Genomic DNA, 19928 nt, shown 5'->3' with positions numbered 1-19928 from the left:
TTATAACTCTCATTTATTATACAAACAGTAATAAATCTACAATTGAAAGGTAACTTTCATGTTAAGTACTCTTAAGTTGAAAGGCCAGAAGTTCATACACAAATTTTAAATGAAGATATTTTGAGTTTCTGGTAAACTGTTTAGTTAAGTCCAATAGATATGTATTGATCTACTTTTACGTTGAGAACTCGGATGCTGGAGGTAAAAGTCATGAGTAAGATCATGCTTCTACATAAGGCTACTGACTGTGGGGAACAACAATTCAGAAAAGCAAATGAAAACAAGCCAATGTTTAGAATATTAGAATACTCCATGAAAAGCTTTATTTTAAAGTAATATAAGACATAAGACTGAGATGTACTGACTTCAGTAAATGCACAGAGTTTATCCAAGTAACTCAGTTTTCTGCCTTGCAGGAAAGCCTACCCCAAAATGGAAAATCTTATAAATGAAATTCTTTTCTCAAACTGCTCTGTCTCAGCCCAGATGCCTGACAGCCCTCCTGTTGCAAACTTATTCTGAATAAATATGTAAGTAGCTATGTGAAACTTGTGAATGGCTTGACTAATTAACGGTCAATACTTTGTGTTTTTTTAAAATCATGTACACCACATACTTCCATAGACTATTCAGTTAAGTCAAAAATTATTGGTAACAAACTTATGCACTTATCACCAGAGACAATTCCCAAATGTCAAGATTAGACAATGAGAAAGATTTACGCTTTATTTTCAATTTTCTATGATACCATTTTCACTCATCCCTGAGAAAGAAAAAGCAGCCTCTGATGTCCAGAGCTGATTTGACAACAATATTCTTACAAGCCAGTCTGACGCTCACAGCCTGGTCATTTTGTTCTATTGCTAGATATAAACTCACAAAATATCAACCTCAGACAATATTATTCTGAGACCACGCTAAATGAATTTAAAAAAGAAAAAGGCTTGGTAATTTTTTTCTAAGCACAGACAAAACTCACTGTACCACTTACAAAATACCCAATCACAGATTTGCCCCTACTTTCTGACAGCATCAAATCTGCTTCTTTAGACCTTCCACCCCGCCAAATCACCCAAAGTCCAAATTCTATAATAGGTTCAATGTAACACCTTCCTACCGCCATATCCCCTAATTCCTTGAGTATGTGTTCTCTGCAACAAATAAGGAACACACTGAGCTTAATTGCAGGTGTCCCTGGTGGTCTTTGGCATAAGGGCATCCACATCATCAAGAGCAACTAAACCTGCCACACCCATGAATTTTCCAGATTAGTGAGGTTTATCACTTATCCTCATCCATTTTATATAGTTCAAGCATTTGCATGGAAATCTTGCTAAAGTTTCATCCTTGCTCTTTTTTCAAAAGAAGAAATATATTTTCCAAACTTGAATGAATTGATATAGTGATGATGATGAAGTGATTTAATACAATTACCATGTACATTATCAGTGCAGTAGCACAAGAGGGAGAAATGCTCTTGAAGGTATGAGGTAGTGTAGAGTTCTCTGCCTTTACACTAAATCAGTCCTATTCAAGGTGTGGCTGGCAGATAAGTGCCACCTGCAAACGGTTAACTACAGTACAGAAATAGAGAATACATATTTAGAAACACTTATAACAATCTGACAGTTAATTTTAAATATTTTCAGTCTAATAAAAAAATTAATGTTCCTCTTTTTATATCTTTTTTGTTTCATTTTCAGTAATTCATTATTAATGTAGTTTACAAAATTATCAGTCTGTGATAGTTTGGAATTTTTTTTAAGTTGAGAGGGCCCTTTTTTTAACACAGATTGTATGAGAAACACTGAGCAGTGCATTAAATGACTCCCAGAGAACTTTTTCTTTTTACCCCCTTCCCTACCTCCCTCCTTCCTCTCTTCCTTCTTTCCTTTGTTTTCTTGGCTTTATGACTCCTTCCTATAGTTCTTTTGTCTCTTCCATAGTCTAAAGCTGGGCAGCTGGACCATGTTGGTTTGCAAACTGGACCCTGTACCCAGAGATCCAGCTGAGATTAAAGGAAGACATGGGCCGCTCTCTCAAGGCTGCATACTTAAAAATGGTTCCAGCTGTGGGAACAGTGAGCAGAACATAGATTCCAAGGACAGGGAAGGGGGTGAGGAGCCTCAGATTGCCCAGGGCCAGCTCGTGGGTCTACCAGTGGCCATATCCTCTTGATTATGTACTCCAATAAGCTATCAGTTGCAGCTGTACAATACCTATTTTGAGAAGCTCACTCACAAAAGTGCTGTTAATCTACTGTTGGCTGAAATTTCAGATAACCACATCAGCTTGAATTTTATGCAAATTTGAGTACACAAGCTCTGAATGTCTGACCAGGCTCTCTTTTATAACAGAAATGAGCTTTGAAGGATAGGCTGTATTGTGGCTGGTTAGAGATAGCTTTTGGAGTTTCATCCTTGCTTTCAGTCATTTGGTGGATGGTTGACACTGCCATTAAAGGACCTCTCAACACAAATGTCCTACTTCAATAATAGGACATGAATCATAAGATAATGCTCCTAATTTTAAAGAACCTGTGTCTCAAGCTAACCGATTTCCTAGTAACCATGTACAGTTACACTATAGCACAAAATGTCCCAAATTTGATAGTGCCTTTGGCTTGCTAGTACATTAAAGGATGAGATTGCTAACCACATGTGAATGTAAATGCTGTGTGCTTCCTAGTTTTTAGAAAACGATTTGTACTTTAGGATAGCTACAACTATTTAGTAAAGGGTCTACTGCATTTCGGTTGCGTCTTAATCTACCATCTCCAAAAAACTATGTTGTTATTATCATGTGACAATTGTACTCAGCAAATTCGGCTCTGCTAGTGAGCAAAAGACAAAGAACTCAATCCTGTGTTCTGGCTCTGCATGCCACAGAGCTAGTTAAAGTGCACCATTTGTCAAAGTCAGTGGGAACCTTGTGTCTGAATCAGCTTAAAAGGACATTAAAAGGAGAAATGGGCTCTAGAAGCAGGGAGGGGAAATTTCCTATTGTTATATAGTGTATATAGTACACTTCTATACTCTTATATAGTGTATATAATGTGTATATCCTACAGAATTCTTTATTTTTCAGCAGTGTTATAGTAGTACTTGGAAAACAAATTATGCTTTTACTCCGATGCTCATAAACATATTAAAAACAAAATATGTTGCAGTGACCAAAATATGCTGGCATGGACCTTTCAGCATTATTGGAAGATGAGGGCTGTCTATTATGGTGTGCCAATAACAAAGAAGGGAGAGGGTAGAATACAGATGTATTGTTTATATTCCCTTTTCCTCTCCATTTCCCAGGTCTTCTCGCAGTAGGTGAGAGAGATGGGATTGAATGGCTAAGTACTCAACTGAACTGGAGGGGCTGGCTTAGACAAAGCTATACTGAAGACACTGGGCTGAAACTGGGGAGCAATGTTCAAACGTGCAATCAAGCACTGAATCAGTTAGCTGAACCAGAAGTTGTAGTAGCACCGTGGCTACACTACCTTTTCTATTCTTTATATGGTGTGGCACTGGGAGGGGGCAAAAGGAGGGACTAAATCTGACAGGCTAAAAGCTGTTCTAATGCCCTCACAGAATCACAGTTATAGAGCTGAGATAGAACATAGAAAAGATTGAAACAAAGCTCTTTGTTCTCTGTTGAAAAAGGAACAAAGACTTAGTGACTTGTCCCACTCTCAGCAGTTAACATTCTTTTCATGTGTTAACACCTTGCTCCTTCCAGCTCAGTCAGAGCTGTACCAGTGGTAAGCTTCCATTTCCTTGTGGCATGTGTGCACCAAGAGTGGCAAGAACAGATAGGTTCTTAAAGAGAAGCAGAATCAACATTGAAGGTTGCCTCTTCATAACCAGAACACTCATATTGTCAAGATTTCACAGTATCTTATTTTTTTTTGAGCAAAAACACTCAAATCACTCCATTAAGCACAACTAACCACATTGTAAAACAATTATTTAATCAGCATAATCATGCCCTTAGATGAAAATTATTATATTTAACTGCCTAAATTAAAGTGAGTTCCTAAATACAATGTTCAGTGATCATTGTTTACATTTTCATGGCACTCACTAATTTATAAGGCACATCTTCACAACTCCATAGATTAGAGTGAATATGATGATGATGGTGGTGGTGGTGATGGTGTTGATGGTGATGATGTCTTGTTTAAAGATAAGCATTTGGGGGTTTAGAGAGCCCAACCGACCTCGTCTGAATCAGTCAGTTGCTAGCAGGTCTTAACTCTTCATGATCAGTGTTCTTACAGTTGTTCCATATCTTAGATTATATATTTGTTGTTAAAACATTTTTAAACTTAGGGGCGCCTGGGTGGCGCAGTCGGTTAAGCGTCCGACTTCAGCCAGGTCACGATCTCGCGATCCGTGAGTTCGAGCCCCGCGTCAGGCTCTGGGCTGACGGCTCGGAGCCTGGAGCCTGTTTCCGATTCTGTGTCTCCCTCTCTCTCTGCCCCTCCCCCGTTCATGCTCTGTCTCTCTCTGTCCCAAAAATAAATTAAAAAAAAAAACAAAAAAACAAAAAAAACATTTTTAAACTTAAAAACAAGATCCCTTTTGTTCATGAAGTAATTGGTGTTCCTTAGTAATTATAACCAAAAGGTTCAAATTACTTAGCATATGTCACTCTATGTCAATGATGGAGCAACACTAAAGCTAGAATGATGACATAGATGTGGTTAAATATGTTTCCTTTAATACTTATATTTTACTTGATTTTAGAAAGGGCCCAAGGGAGGCACATGGGTGGCTCAGCTGGATGAGCATCCTGCTCTGGATTTTGGCCCAGGTCATGATGTCTCAGTTCATGAGTTCAAGCCCCATATATGGCCCATGCTGGCAGTGTGGAGCCTGCTTGGGATTCGGGATTCTCAGTCTCTCTCTCTCTCTCTCTCTCTCTCTCTCTCTCTCTCTCCCCCTTCCCAGCTTGCTCTCTCTCTCTCTCTTAAAGTAAATACATAAACTTTAAACACACACACACACACACACACACACACACACACACACATTTAGAAAGGGCTGAAGGGAAGAGCACCTGGGTGACTCAGTCAGTTTAGTGTCTGACATTTGATTTCAGCTCAGGTCATGATTTCACAGTTCCTGAGATCAAGTCCCACATCAGCCTCTGCACTGACAGTGGGAAGCCTGCTCGGAAGTCTTTTTTTCCCTCTGTCTCTGCCCCTCCTGTGTGAGCATGTACCTGCACACGGACACACACACACATACACACTCTAAATAAACAAACAAACAAACTTTACTCTCTTAAGAAACAAAAACAAATACAAACAAACAAAAATTTAGAAAGGGCCCAAGGGAAGCATGGGAAAATTGTAAGGCAACTCATAACTATTTGAAAAAATAATCTTTCTCAAAAATTTTTAGTGGTTTCAACTTCTCTTATGTTAAACATATTTTTTCCTTTTTAAGAAATTATTAGAAAAACAAATTTTCTGCTTGTAAACTATGCAATAATAAGTCTATACAACAAAAAATAAAATAACAAAAGAATCAAGGTTTTAAAGTATTCACTGCTTTCTTTTGGAGTATATGTGAGAAAGGGAAATATATTATGAGCCCCAGAGATTGAAGTTTGTCTTTTGACGTACATCAGCCTATAACATATATGAACAAATTATATGGTTCACTGTAGTTCTGTTGGCATAATACATAGTTTATTACAGACCAAGCAATTATATGATTGGGATAGTTTTCTCTAATGTTAATCACTAATATCCGAGTTAGAAATTAAAAGAAAATTTTTCATATTTTCATAGGAATTATTTTATTTCCTCAATTTTGAACCATTTAAAAACATTTCAATTGATTTAAATAGCACTTTAAATGTTATTACATATGAATTACGGCAGCATAAAATACTACCAATGCTCTCATTAATAGCCTGTACTTTATGTACTTTCCTTTTAATGTAAATGTAATATCTTAAAATCCTCATTATAAGTTAATCTAAATTGGGGTGCAATTTCCAATTAAATTGCTGAGATGGAATCTATAAGGAAAAAGGCATTATGACACTACTCTATTTAAAGTAGTGGTGCTGCATATTGATGCCTACTAATCTTATTAACTACATTTCCCCTGTCCAGGAAATGTGCATTTGGTTTAGTGTTTTTGCTGTTCATTCCTCTCCCCGGCCCCACCTCCAGCTAAACTCATCTTCTGCAATGTTACTGTATTGGCACGCACAATTATTTCATCATATGCTATCTGATTCATTACACACTAGGATATACTCACCATATCCGAATCTATGTTCTTATAGCTTTTCTTGTTTTCGACAGGGTTAAAAATTGATCCAGAAGGGAGTTCTCTTTTACATATTATTTCCATGGTTTTCAGAATGAATTGCATATTTGACAAGATGTTTGGATACTTGTAATATGACCCTCCAGAGAAAGAAAGTGCTATTGTAAGAAAAATAATTTGTGATAATTATGTCATTAATATATTGCATTATGTTTCATTTTGTTTCAGTTACTAAAATATAATGAAACTTAGTATGTAGATGATGAAACTGCTATCCATTTCCGAATCTCCTCAAGATTTCTAATGTTATGTATGACCCCTGGTGGTATAATAGAAAACTGCAAGGTAAATAATTAATACATAACAGTTTATAATTCAGAACAGCAATTGGTATAATGGTTGAACACCTAATTAAGTACAGTTACTGTACAACAATGCTTTGAAATTTCCAGGTGAAAATAAATACATTTATAACATATACTCTATTCATAATGGATACTTTGAAACTGTAATCCTACAAACAAACCAAGTCATTGCTTTTAACCCTACGTTCTCCAGTTTTATTTCTTTTCAAGATGTTATTGTTGTTGATTTCTTAGAAAATATATTTTAAATATGGCAAAAATTATTATCATTTAACATAACACTATGTTGGTATTTAACAGAACCATATTTATGCTGTTCTTTTTATAAACTTCTGGACAATTTTTGAGTTTCAATCTACTGAGAGTGGAAAAATTAGTAATAACTACTCTTCTACTGGGTGGCTACATAAATAGGAAGCAGTTGCTAATGGCCCCAGGTAGGAATCATTCTATTGTTGAAGACAAAGATGTAGCATATGTAAGGCTCTACTTAACAGTATTTGAGAGCCAGGCAAAATCTGGGGCTTTTATCCTATATGGAACAAAGATGTTGGTTTTCTCAGGATATATCTACAAGAACAAGCTAATGTGATAAATTGACATTTTATGCAAATTATTTTTCAAAATTTATTTGCCACCATCATCTGATTATTTGTTGAGTCACTATGCTGAACACAGTGAGGAGTTGAAAGAGGATTTATAATGTATGAAGAAATCAAAACAAGTGGCACTCTAGCCAGGAATTCTTGCTCTGCTAGTCTACAATCTTACCTTATGCCCTATCCAAATTGGTAGTAGTGGTGCATACTGGCCACTCTCCAAAGCACTTCCACCATTACCTTCTATTCCCTCCTCCATGACTTTTTCCACAAATATCCCCTTTCTTGTATCTCGAGTCTCTTAATCTCTTACCCTACAACATACTAGTCTTTTCCACTTTTGACTTTATTTTTTTTTTAATTTTTTTTTTAATGTTTATTTTTGAGAGAGAGCGAGCACGAGCAGGGGAAGAGCAGAGAGAGAGAGGGAGACACAGAATCGGAAACTGGCTCCAGGCTCTGAGCTGTCAGCACAGAGCCCCACGCGGGGCTCGAACTCACAAACCGTGAGATCATGACCCGAGCTGAAGCCGGACGCTCAACTGACTGAGCCACCCAGGCGCCCCTGACTTTATTTTAAATTCAATCCACTTAAACTAAAAAGTTTATTTAAAATTTTAAAAAAGAAAACCAAAGCAGGGGGCATCACAATCCCGGACTTCAAGCTATACCACAAAGCTGTAATCATCAAGACAGTATGGGACTGGCATAAGAACAGACACTCAGATCAATGGAACAGAATAGAGAACCCAGAAATGGACCCACAAACGTATGGCCAACTAATTTTTGACAAAGCAGGAAAGAATATCCAATGGAATAAAGACAGTCTCTTCAGCAAGCGGTGCTGGGAAAACTGGACAGCGACATGCAAAAGAATGAACCTGGACCACTTTCTTACACCATGCACACAAACTCAAAATGAATGAAAGACCTCAATGTAAGACAGGAAGCCATCAAAATCCTCGAGGAGAAAGCAGGCAAAAACCTCTTTGATCTTGCCCGCAGCAATTTCTTATTCAACACGTCTCCAGAGGCAAGGGAAACAAAAGCAAAAATCAACTACTGGGACCTCATTAAAATAAAGAGCTTCTGCACTGCGAAGGAAACAATCAGCAAAACTAAAAGGCAACCGACAGAATGGGAGAAGATATTTGCAAATGACATATCAGATAAAGGGTCAGTATCCAAAATCTATAAAGAACTGCTCAGACTCAACACCCAAAAAACAAATAATCCAGTGAAGAAATGGGCAAAAGACATGAGTAGACACTTCTCCAAAGAAGACATCCAGATGGCCAACCGACACATGAAAAAATGCTCAACATCACTCATCATCGGGGAAATACAAATCAAAACCACAATGAGATACCACCTTACACCTGTCAGAATGGCTAACATGAACAATTCAGGCAACAACAGATGTAGGCGAGGATGAGGAGAAAGAGGATCTCTTTTGCATTGTTGGTGGGAATGCAAGCTGGTGCAGCCAATCTGGAAAACAGTATGGAGGTTCCTCAGAAAACTAAAACTAGAACTACCCTACAACCCAGCAATTGCACTACTAGGCATTTATCCACGGGATAGAGGTGTGCTGTTTGGAAGGGACACATGCACCCCTATGTTTATAGCAGCACTATCAAAACTAGCCAAAGTATGGAAAGAGCCCAAATGTCCATCGATGGATGAATGGATAAAGAAAATGTGGTGTGTATATACAATGGAGTATTACTTGGCAATCAAAAAGAATGAAATCTTGCCATTTGCAACTACGTGGATGGAACTGGAGGGTATTATGCTAAGTGAAATTAGTCAGAGAAAGACAAAAATCATATGACTTCACTCATATGAGGACTTTAAGAGACAAAACAGATGAACATAAGGGAAGGAAAACAAAAACAATATAAAAACAGGGAGGGGGACAAAACAAAAGAGACTCATAAATATGGAGAACAAACTTAGGGTTGCTGGAGGGGTGATGGGCTAAATGGGTAAGGGGCATTAAGGAATCTACTCCTGAAATCTTTGTTTCACTATATGCTAACTAATTTGAATGTAAATTTTAAAAAATAAAGTTAAATTATAAAATAAAAAAAAATTTTTTAAGTTTTTTGAAAAGATAAATTGATAAGACTCACCAAGGAAAAAAAAAGAGGACTCAAATAAGTAAAATCAGAACTAAAAGTAGATGCTACTATAGAAATGCAAAGGATCCTAAGAGACTACTATGAACAATTATATACCAGCAAGTTAGATAAGGTAGGAGAGATGGATAAATTCCTATGACCATATAACTTACCAAGATTGAATCAAGATGAAAGAGAAAATATAAACAAAGTGATTATTGACAAGGAAATTGAATCAGTAATTAAAAACCTCCCAACAAAGACCAGACAGCTTCACTGATGAATTCTATCAAATATTTAAAAAGAATACAAATCCTTCTCAAACTCTTCCAAAACACATAGAAGAGAAAGGAACTCTTCTAAACTCATTTTACAAGGCCAACATTACCCTACCAAAATCAGACAAGGATGCCACAAGAAAAGAAAATGACAGGCCAATATCCATGATGAACATATATCCACAAATTCTCAAAAAAAATATTAGCAAATCAAATTCATCAATATATTAAAAGGATCACACACCATGATCGAGTGGGATTTATTCCAGAGATACAAAGATGGTACAACATCCTCAGATCAGTCAAAGTGATACACCAGGGTAACAAAATGAAGGCTAAAAATCATATGATCATCTCAATAAATGCAGAAAAATCATTGGACGAAATTCAACATCTATTTATGATTTTAAAAACTCTCAACAAAGCCAGTATAGAGGGAATGTAACTCAACATAATAAAGGCCACATATGACAAGGCCACAGTTAACATCATATTTATAAAAGGCATCCAAACTGGAAAGGAAGAAGCGAAACTGTCTTTTGACCTTGTTTTTTCATCCAAACTATTGACATATTTCTCTTTCTTTTATAGCTAACTTTTTGTAATAGTTCACTATCTCTGTCTCATGCTTAAACTTTCCCTTCACTCTTTATTTACCTGCAATCTGAATTTTGCTTCCACCTCTCCACTGGGAATGCTCCCAAGATCAACAGTGACTTTATGCTTACAGAAAGCCATCAACTTTCAGACCTCCTACCATTTAATACTTCAATAGCTCTTCATAATGTTGATCTTCTTGAACCTCCCCTCTTTGGATTTCTATGTCATCACTCCCTCTTATTTCCCTTCATTAACATATGTCACCCCAATAACTTATTAAATGTTTATGTTCCCCAAGCCTATTCCTAGAATTAATTTCCCACTACCACCCACCTCCCACCCCCCAGGTTATTTCAGCCTTGTTAACATGGATGACTGTCAAATCATGTACGTTAATATCCAAGAAATAAGTGAATTCCAGATTTCGTTTATTTCCCTTGTTCCAAGTCTATATTTCCAACTGCTCACTGGGTATATACACCTGAGTGACCTTTAAAATTCAATATGTCCAGTGTTTCTCCAAATGTTTTTCAGTTTAGAATACCATTATCTTGACTCTGTCAATATGTAAAATTTAAGATTCCTCCTGAATTCCTCATTTTCCCTTATATACAGTCTGGATCCAATTGATCACCCAACCCACTGTCTTTTTTTCCTAAATATTTTCCAAAACAATTTTACTCTATTTCATTCCCATTTTCAAAGTTCATAATCTTTAACATCTCCTGCCCAACTAATGTCATAGCTAACTGATGTCCTGTATCCACTCTGTCTTTACTCCAGTTCAGCATCTACATTGCCACCAATATTACCTTACTAAAATATAAAATTAACTTTCTTGAAATCTGGAAAGGTAGACATGATTACAGATGAGGAAACTGAGTCACAGACAAGGTCATGTATTTAAGTAGGAAAGTTAAAACCCATGCAATCTGGCCCAGAAGCTGTGTTCTGCAATACTGTACCTATTATCTTTCATGAAGAATAAAATACAGCTTATGTTCTTTATAGTGATAGTCTGAGCTTCTCAAACTATAACATAAAACATTTATTAAGTGTAGAAAATAAAAGATAGTCTACCGTATAAATATGGTTGAAGCCTAAGTAAATGTTGTTTAAAAGTTCCTAGGTGACCATGCAGGAAATATATAAAAAGTCGTAAAAAGACCAAATAGCCAATCTGTCAAAAGAAAAAGAAAAAAGTATTTTTGTGCTGCATCAATAAATGTGTAAAAACTATGAGGAAAATAAACCATTTTATTTTTACATTTGCTTTGATGAAACAATTTCAGACTCACTTGAGATTATGTGCTTTTGAAATAACTTTAAGACATTTATATCAAGATTGAAAGACTGGTTCAGCCAAAAACCTTTTATAAATCGTCTCTACATTATATATAATGACCAGTACCGACTGCTATTCTGTTCTATGTCCTATAGAACAGTATTTTTCAAATCACAAGTCATGCCCCTTAACTGAGTCATGAAATCAACTGAGAGGGGATTTTTAAACAAAATAGAAGAGAAGAGAAAATATCATAGTACATTGCACAGTTCAGTATATAAATCAGTGAGTATTAGTGTGTGTGCTGGATTGCAATGCAGAAGATATTTCTTCCCATGAGTCTCAGCCAAAACAGTTTTAAACACATTTCTTTAGATAATTTTGAGAAATGTTCTGCTGGTGCATACTATGCTACACTAAAATCCCAATTCCCCTATGAAGAAAAAGTCACTGATGAATAAACACTGCCCTCTTACCTCCATCAAGTTTCCTGTAGAGCAAGTTTGTTTGACATTGAATATGGAAAATGGAATATCTGCAAAAATATATGATATGCAAGTTTTCACAGAAAATGAGAGAAAACCCCCACAAACAATAGAAATAAAAGGAACACAAATTCGTTAACTGCTAAATCAAAAGATTTGGGGGAAAAAAACAAATAAAACAGTATCACTGTCAAGATATAGATAGTCCAAATCAAATCCTCTTAATAGTGATGCAGGCTAGTGTCAGATCCACATGTAAAAAAATAATAATAAAGTAAAAAGGATGAATCTACCCAGTGGCAGTGATTCAACCAAGACAATTTAACAAATGAGTGGCAACACTGGGCTTTGAACCCAAGACTATGTGTTGCACCAAAAGTCATGAACTTTCTGTTACAGCTGTGATTTCCAAATACTTTTATCACAAAATTCTATTGATAAAATAAATTCTGAGAATGCACCATCAGTATTTATATATGTATCTATAAATTATGAACATGCACCATCTATAGACTTAAAAAAATAAAAAGAAAATGTGTATAAAGCATACCCAAGGAATCTCTTCATATAGAACACTTTGATATAGTACTGTACTTCTCTAAGAGATTGAAGTTAGATGGGAAGTGGAAATTGTCAAATCATTTAAAAGAATATTGTAGCATTCTAAGTGGGAGTATTAAAATCAAAATACCTATTGTTATAGACGTTGAATGAAAAAATAATAAGAAGGGGAATAATTTGCAAAGAATTAGAGATGGATATTGAAAGGAAAATTTGTGTTCAAAAATTTCATGTCGGAGAAAATTGAAAAATTCATGAAAAACAGATCAGTTTGAATAATCACTGTATTATACCCCAATTTGGTCATGAGTTTCACCTGACCCTGGGCTATCCCTAGTAATAACTATGCTTGGCAAAATGATTTGAAAAGCTGTCATCTATAATATTATGAAAGGCTAAATTTTTATTTAAACATCTGCCTTTCTATACATCTAGAATATTCTGGGACCTTCTGTGCATCTTTCCTCATGTCTCATTTGTGTACATATTCTTTCTGTAGCTTGACAGCTTGAACTTTGCCTCCTAGGCTGAATCTCTCTGCTTGTCATTTTTCTCATTCCTAGCCCTCTCATCTTTCCTTGCTTTATTCTTTATTCCCCTTCTTTCCTTCTCTTTCCATCACTTCTTCTCTTCATTACTCTGATTCTGTTATCTAACTACAAAATAGGAATACTGAATAATATTTATTATGTGTTATATTTTAATAGTTGGTTATGTGTTCCATGTTTTTTATAGAAGGTTGAAGAACACTTTATATTTATGTCTAAACTATATTAAACTATTGTTCCTTATATGTTATTCTCCACACTTCAGTGGTAGACTTTGATACTTCAGATGATTCTACACACATAGATGAATAACAAGGAAAGAATGCACACAAAATCTGAAAGCAAATAATATTATGGTATCAAATATTTCTGGTACTTCCCAACACTGGGCCAAATATTACTGAACAATAAAATGGTGCATATGAAGGTGGGTGATACTCTCCTGGCAATACCTTTCAGTATAGCATACTGTCAAAGAGAAGAGATCAAAAGAGAGGTTTCCAACTGACTGTCAGATATATAATGAAAATTCTACAAAGGGAGAGGAGTATATCTGAAATGGCTTCTTGCCTGAAATCAAAGGTATTTATGGAGCATGCGCATTTCCACTATCTCATTTATATTATCTAGAAGAATAAGGAGTAAGCTTTAAAATTAGCAAATCTGAGAGGCAAGGTAAATGTATAGCATTATGACTGACACTCCAATGGACTCTGGGGTTCAAAACCTTCTCTGCTGAGACCTTGAATAATTCACTTAGACTCTCTATGCCACAGTCTGTAAAATAATGGCTAACAATAGCATCTATCTTCTAAAATAGTTTTAAAGATTAAATAAGTTAATATGTCTAATACATCCGAAGTGCTGATCATTGTTCAAGTTCTGTGCAAGTGTTCACAGCTGCTTTATGAACCTGTGCAAATTGTCTAAACTGTCAGATGAGAAGATATAGGAATCTTTTTTAAAATTAAATGACATAGTATATATAAATTATAAGCAATTTGTACAATGGCTAAAACTTTATTTTATAGTCATTTATTGCTACCAGAAATATAAAAGGCAACGAACAGAATATGTCCCTAAAGGGGATGAGAAGAAAAAGGAAGAAAAGCCAGACTTGCTCTATGTTTCTCCTTCCATTCTTTTTCCATTATAAAATATGTACAGATTTAGATATCTTTTTAAATCTCTTCAATAATTATATAATCTTTTCTATATCTCCATAATGGACAGTTTTGGGAACAGAGGAAAAAGAAAGAAGATAAAGTCATCATAATATTACCACCCAAAGACAGCCATTGGTAAAATCTTGTCTCTCTTCTCCCAGCCCTTCTATGCAAAGCTTCGATTCTTTGCACATCCAATTTCTATTATGTGTTCTCTGAATCTCGCCTGGTCTCTTTAAGTCTTTTACCCCCAAACATGTCTGAGAGGATCTAGGCTTGATTTCTAAGGACTGAAACATCATATCTTCCAAAAATGCCCTGGCTAATTCATTAATATTTTCATGGTTGATTTCTACAGTTCACAGTCAAAACTGAATAAGAAATTATTTTTGCAATAAGTAATAATAATTTTTGCAAGTAATTCTTAAAATGTCATATTTTAAGAGTATGTATTTATTAAGAATTTTTTCTCCCAGGGGCGCCAGGGTGGCTTAGTCGGTTAAGCGTCCGACTATGGCTCAGGTCATGATCTCACAGCCGGTGAGTTCGAGCCCCACATCAGGCTCTGTGCTGACAGCTCAGAGCCTGGATCCTGCTTCAGATTCTGTGTCTGCCCCTCCTATGCTCATGTTCTGTCTTTCTCTGTCTCTCAATAATAAATAAACTTCAAAAATTAAAAAAAATAATTTTTTCTCCTAGTTTTTATCTTCTTTGCAATAAAACTACCAGTTAAGCTAAGTGTTTTTGACTAATAAATTTTACAGCAGGCAACCAGCATCATCACAGGGAGTAGACCCGTATGACATCCAGGACCTTATGAAACATGAACCACATGAAGATAGTTTCTCATCTGATGGCTCTAAATGACACAGAATACTGAGAGAACAATTCACCTTCTCAAATTGGGCAACTATTTAAGGTTGTCAACATTTTAAAATGGAAAGAGGTATTTAAAAATTCTTAAAATAGAAAGGAAAAATGCTATATATATTTAGACATAAATTAAACTTGATTTTAATTATTATTTTCTTACATAGTTGGTGAACTTATATGTCCTCAAACTATCTCCATTTGGATATCAAGTAATAATGTATTATCCACATTTAGAAAAGATTAAAATAAATTAACAAACAAAAGAATATTCCATAATGAAACCAAATGGCCTGTTTAGGTCCTAAAACAGGTGTCATGTGACCTCATGCAGTATGTGTAGCAATTAAAACACATTAAAAATATTTTAAAACATACCTTTGCCAGCTTTATTTCAATTGAATATAAGTATGCCTTTTGGAATGCATCACAACAGAGTCTATATAAAACCGATTCCGCAACAAAAAATAACGCAGGCAGATGATCATAATCAAAGGAAGCATGGTCCAGGGAAGCATAAAGCATATTTAAAGCTTCTGAAATATTAAAAGGTGGAAACATCATAATTCATAAGTAATGCTGTTTGCATGCTACAATTAAGTCTTACAATTAACTATTTGCTGTCACCAAAGCCAGATTGTGGTTTTAAAATATTTACAAATTCTTTGACACCCCTCCCATCAAGAGTTGAAGTCTACACCCCTTTCCCCTTTTCACCCCTTTTATTTCATTTATTGAACCTGAGTAGGTCTTGTGACTGCTTCAACCAATAGAATGCAGCAGAAGTGACACTGCATGATATTCAAACCGAGATCAGAAAAGGCAATACAGCTGCCACTCCGATCTCTTTCTCAAGATGCTAGCTTTTGAACCCTAAGCAGCCATGTAGGAAGTCTTAATTACTCAGAAGTCACTAAGCTAGAGAGACTACAGAGATAGAGATAGAAGAGAGACAGAGAAATGCCCAAGGAGCTCCAGCTGTTCCAGCCAACACAAAGTAGATCGCCAGGCCACAGAAATAATGGTGGAGAAATGGGACAGAACTGGATAACAGAAGACAGTGCTAAAGATAAGTACTATAAAGAGTGAAAAACTAGAAAATCAAGGCAGAGGAAGTAAGACCCAGGGGAGATGAGTGAGGAAGAATATCAAGCTAAGGCCCCAGAGAAATTACACCTCAAATTATTACAAAGATTTTGAAGAGCTGTCATGTAAATATCTGAAAAGAACAGCAAATGCAGGGACTTGAGGAAGAAAAAGCCCTGACACATCCAAGGAATAAGAAGGAGAACAGTACAGCTGGAGCAGAATGAATAAGTAGGGAAGGCAGCCAGGAGCCAGATCATAACGAACCTTGTAGTTGGGGCTTATTTTAAGTGTAATCAAAAGGCACTAGAAATGATTTCAGCTTTGGAATGGTCACCGCTGCATGGAAAGTGGATGGACTATAGAATAAGGGGCAGACAAGAGACAAGACAGGTGTGGAGGGTTTTCAGCTGTGGAGCTGGTAAGACAAATTCATACTTAGGTTTTTTATTTGGAGTTCAATATCTTGATGAGTGAAAAAGCTTTTGACTGTGTGTAACAGGAAATATAAAGACGTGTCTTCAAAATAAGTATGTTCATTATTTCCCAAGATCGTAGTTGGAAATACTGTAGGGCTGGCTCATCTAACTGCCCTGGGTATGTATTTTTCTTTCACCTTCCAGTTTCTCTGATATACATGCTAACTGTGATGACCACACAAGCTCCATGCATTATTTTCTTACCAACTCATTTACAGAGGAATCAAAAGGTATAAGAAGGGAAGAAGTGCTTTCTCCCCAGGCATATTTTTTCAAAAGCAATTCAACAAAAAGTACTCCAAATAGACCTATTTTTTATATCTCTGGTCAGGACCAGGTCACGTGACCACTCCTAATCAGGTCATGTAATCACTTGGAAGCAAAAGAGAATGGCCATGATTAGTTTAGATCAACTATGACCTCCCCCAGATGCCCAGGCTGGGAAGCACCAGTCTTCTGAATCACGTGACTGAAGGATACCTGAACAAAACAGGTTTAATGGACAAAGAAAAGCAAGCAGCTGCTGGTTGCTGATAAGCTAGGGTTGTTTACTTCAATATCATTTAAAAATTTAGTATAGGTCAGGCTGTGGATAGCACTGTGATGAAGTGCCATATAGGTAGGTTAAATACAAAATTGTTCTTACTCTTCCTGTTGCTTGAAAAGTCCCGGATAGCACTACAAAACCCAATTTACATAGGAAAATACTCTCTGACCTCATATGGTTAACATTTTAAAACTCATTGTAAAAGGCATACACATAAAATTTAGGATAACGATAGGAGGAATTTTACCTCCTTAAAAATAGTGTTTTTTAATTTCCTTTTTAGATTGGTTGGAGGATGGTTTAAAAGGAGACATATAAATGAGAAGTGATAAATGAAAAGGTAATGAGTAAAATGGCTGTTTAAAATAAGTGAAAAACAAACAACCATTTGGCTAACGTCTTATGAGTAAGAACTATAAAAGTCCAAAACAAGTTTCTCTAAAGTATAGTGCCTATTGTAATTCAAAATCACTAAATGACATTTTATATTACTTTTTAATTAGCCAGAGCAAAAGTTTCTAAAACACTTTTGTAATTAAAATGTTGAACAAATTCATGAATTCAAAATTACAAAAGGAGCTTTCCTAATGAAACATCACCAGATATTTTGATACAGAAAGGCAAATTTTCCTTGGCTCCTGCATAGTTTTCAAATGTTAAAGTTCACAAATTATACCTTCTCTGCTAATCTAGAAAACACTTGAGGTAACTAAAAAGAGCTTAGTTAGAGCACATACCATCTTGGATTTCTCCTTTGCATTGAGCCAGATATATTACTTCCGTCCATGCAGTAGGAAGATGAACATGCTTCCCAGAGCCCAAGGTTTTGAGACCCAGTTTTCTCTGTTATGGGAAAGCATGAAAAAAGGCAAACCAAAATATACAGCTTCTTACAAATTTATGTGTTTATTTAATTATACTCTGAAGGTCACTCTAGGAGGCTATGCTCTACAACCAGAGATGTATAAAACTTTTTGTTTTGCTTTTCTTATTTTTACTTTTTGACATTTTCTGTAAATTGTTATTAATGCTAAAATGTAAGGAATGTTTGCTAATATTCTCAGTTATGTCATTGGTTATTTGCTAGAAATAATTCTTTTATTCTGTATTTTCTAAGGATTACTTCTATCTCATTTCCCCACCAAGAGAAAGCATCTCCAATTCTAGAAGGAAAAGTATATTGAACAAATGCAGTTCGACAGAAAGTAGTTTGAAGCCAGTTTGCTGGAAAACCCTGGCTACTTCACTGTGAATGGACTGAAATTAATGAACATGAGATATATACCAAGATGACCAGTCTTTTCTTAATGGTCCCACTCCTAGGACTGCCCTGGGGAGCAGCTGGCCAATTGGAGAGAAGCTCACAGATGAATGTATCTGCTAGCACCTCTTGGCATGAAGTACATTATTTTTCTAATCAAATTTTTTCAAAATTTTAAAAAATATGAGCAACAGTGAACTGAAATACTGAGAAATAACAACCACCACCACAAAAAAAAAAAAATGGCTTAATTTATGCTTCAGTTTTGTGCAACTTTTATTGCATGAATTTTTTTTGTATTAAAGCAAAATCATAGGTATATTAGTTTCTTCCAAACAAACTGGATCTAATGTAAGAAAAGTAAAACAAAGACTTATTTCACTTCTTGTTCTGTTTTGATATATGTTTGAAAATCTGGAAATTAATGGCACACTCTTAAAGAATCTCTTTTCTACAAGTTAGGTGAATAATTTGTTACACAGAAAGAATAGAGTATTCTGAATAGTTTGTTACACAGAAAGAATAGAGTATTCTGGGCATGTATAGTGAAGGTTTAGGAAATCTTCTTTGGGACACTTCATATCTCAGTCAACCTTTTTTTTAGAAAAAAGTGGAATTTTCATAATCAAAAATTTATTCTCCAGCCTTTCATACTTTGTGGCGAGCCCTTGGTCAAGTGTCAACAGCTACATTTCCCTTTAACTTATGGATAATCTCCACCTAAAAATCTATTTGACATTGAATTATTTGGCTATAAGCTTTAACTTTATTTTGCATTAGTATCTTTAACTATGCTTACTTATAACTTTAAAAAAGTATTTCTTATTTTTCCTTTCAGTATTTTGGAACATGTAACCACCCACCAACTAGAACAGAAAGTCCATATATTAAGTAATCAAAGAGTATACTATTACCTTACATCTGAGGATATTTTTTCTAGCTAGGTCCAACAATTCTTCCTTCTCTTTTGGATTTTTCGTTTCGTTGAATCTCAAGATGAATTCTTTTGTGATTGAAAATGATGGCCTAAACCAAACAAATCAATAATTATAGCTAACGTTTCCAAATTTTAATTTGGGACTACCAGGGACTGGGTGTAACACTTTTCTTTTAAAAAAGTACTTTACCTTAATAAAAATGTTTCATACACACATATAGAAATCAGTGAAATAAAAAGAAAATATGTGTACAGACCTCCTAGACTGATCTAATCATGATCTTAGATTGAGAAACAGAATTCTCATAATGTCAAAGAATTTTGTAGTCTCTGAAAAAAAAAAAGTTTCTGAAATGGTTGCCAGAAGTCTTGTTGGTATATGCCTTCTTCATAGGTAAAACTCAGCACAGCTCCAGTTATGTTGAAGACTAGTTTATCTCCTCACATATAT

The 19928-nt window shown here is 35.4% G+C and overlaps 1 protein-coding gene across 4 annotated transcripts in view; it reads right to left on the bottom strand.

Moving 5' to 3' along the window:
- TMEM232 (transmembrane protein 232) overlaps nt 1-19928 on the bottom strand; it is a 218661-nt gene that overhangs the window by 163931 nt on the left and 34802 nt on the right. For 3 of the 4 annotated variants that reach the window (XM_019450519.2, XM_019450517.2, XM_019450520.2), the window contains exons 4-8: nt 19455-19566; nt 18017-18122; nt 15546-15703; nt 11333-11432; nt 6279-6445 (exon numbers count right to left, since the gene is read on the bottom strand). In XM_019450519.2, the coding sequence (XP_019306064.2) occupies nt 6279-6445; nt 11333-11432; nt 15546-15703; nt 18017-18122; nt 19455-19566 (643 nt within the window). The remainder of the gene's footprint in view (nt 1-6278; nt 6446-11332; nt 11433-15545; nt 15704-18016; nt 18123-19454; nt 19567-19928) is intronic. The other variant, XM_019450521.2, reaches the window with a different exon arrangement.

This window comes from Panthera pardus, unplaced genomic scaffold, assembly GCF_024362965.1.
Source record: "Panthera pardus isolate Hobbes unplaced genomic scaffold, ASM2436296v1 HiC_scaffold_2, whole genome shotgun sequence".
Taxonomy (NCBI): domain Eukaryota; kingdom Metazoa; phylum Chordata; class Mammalia; order Carnivora; family Felidae; genus Panthera; species Panthera pardus.
The sequence above is the reverse complement of the archived record's forward strand: the minus strand, read 5'-3'. Positions and strand labels throughout refer to the sequence as shown.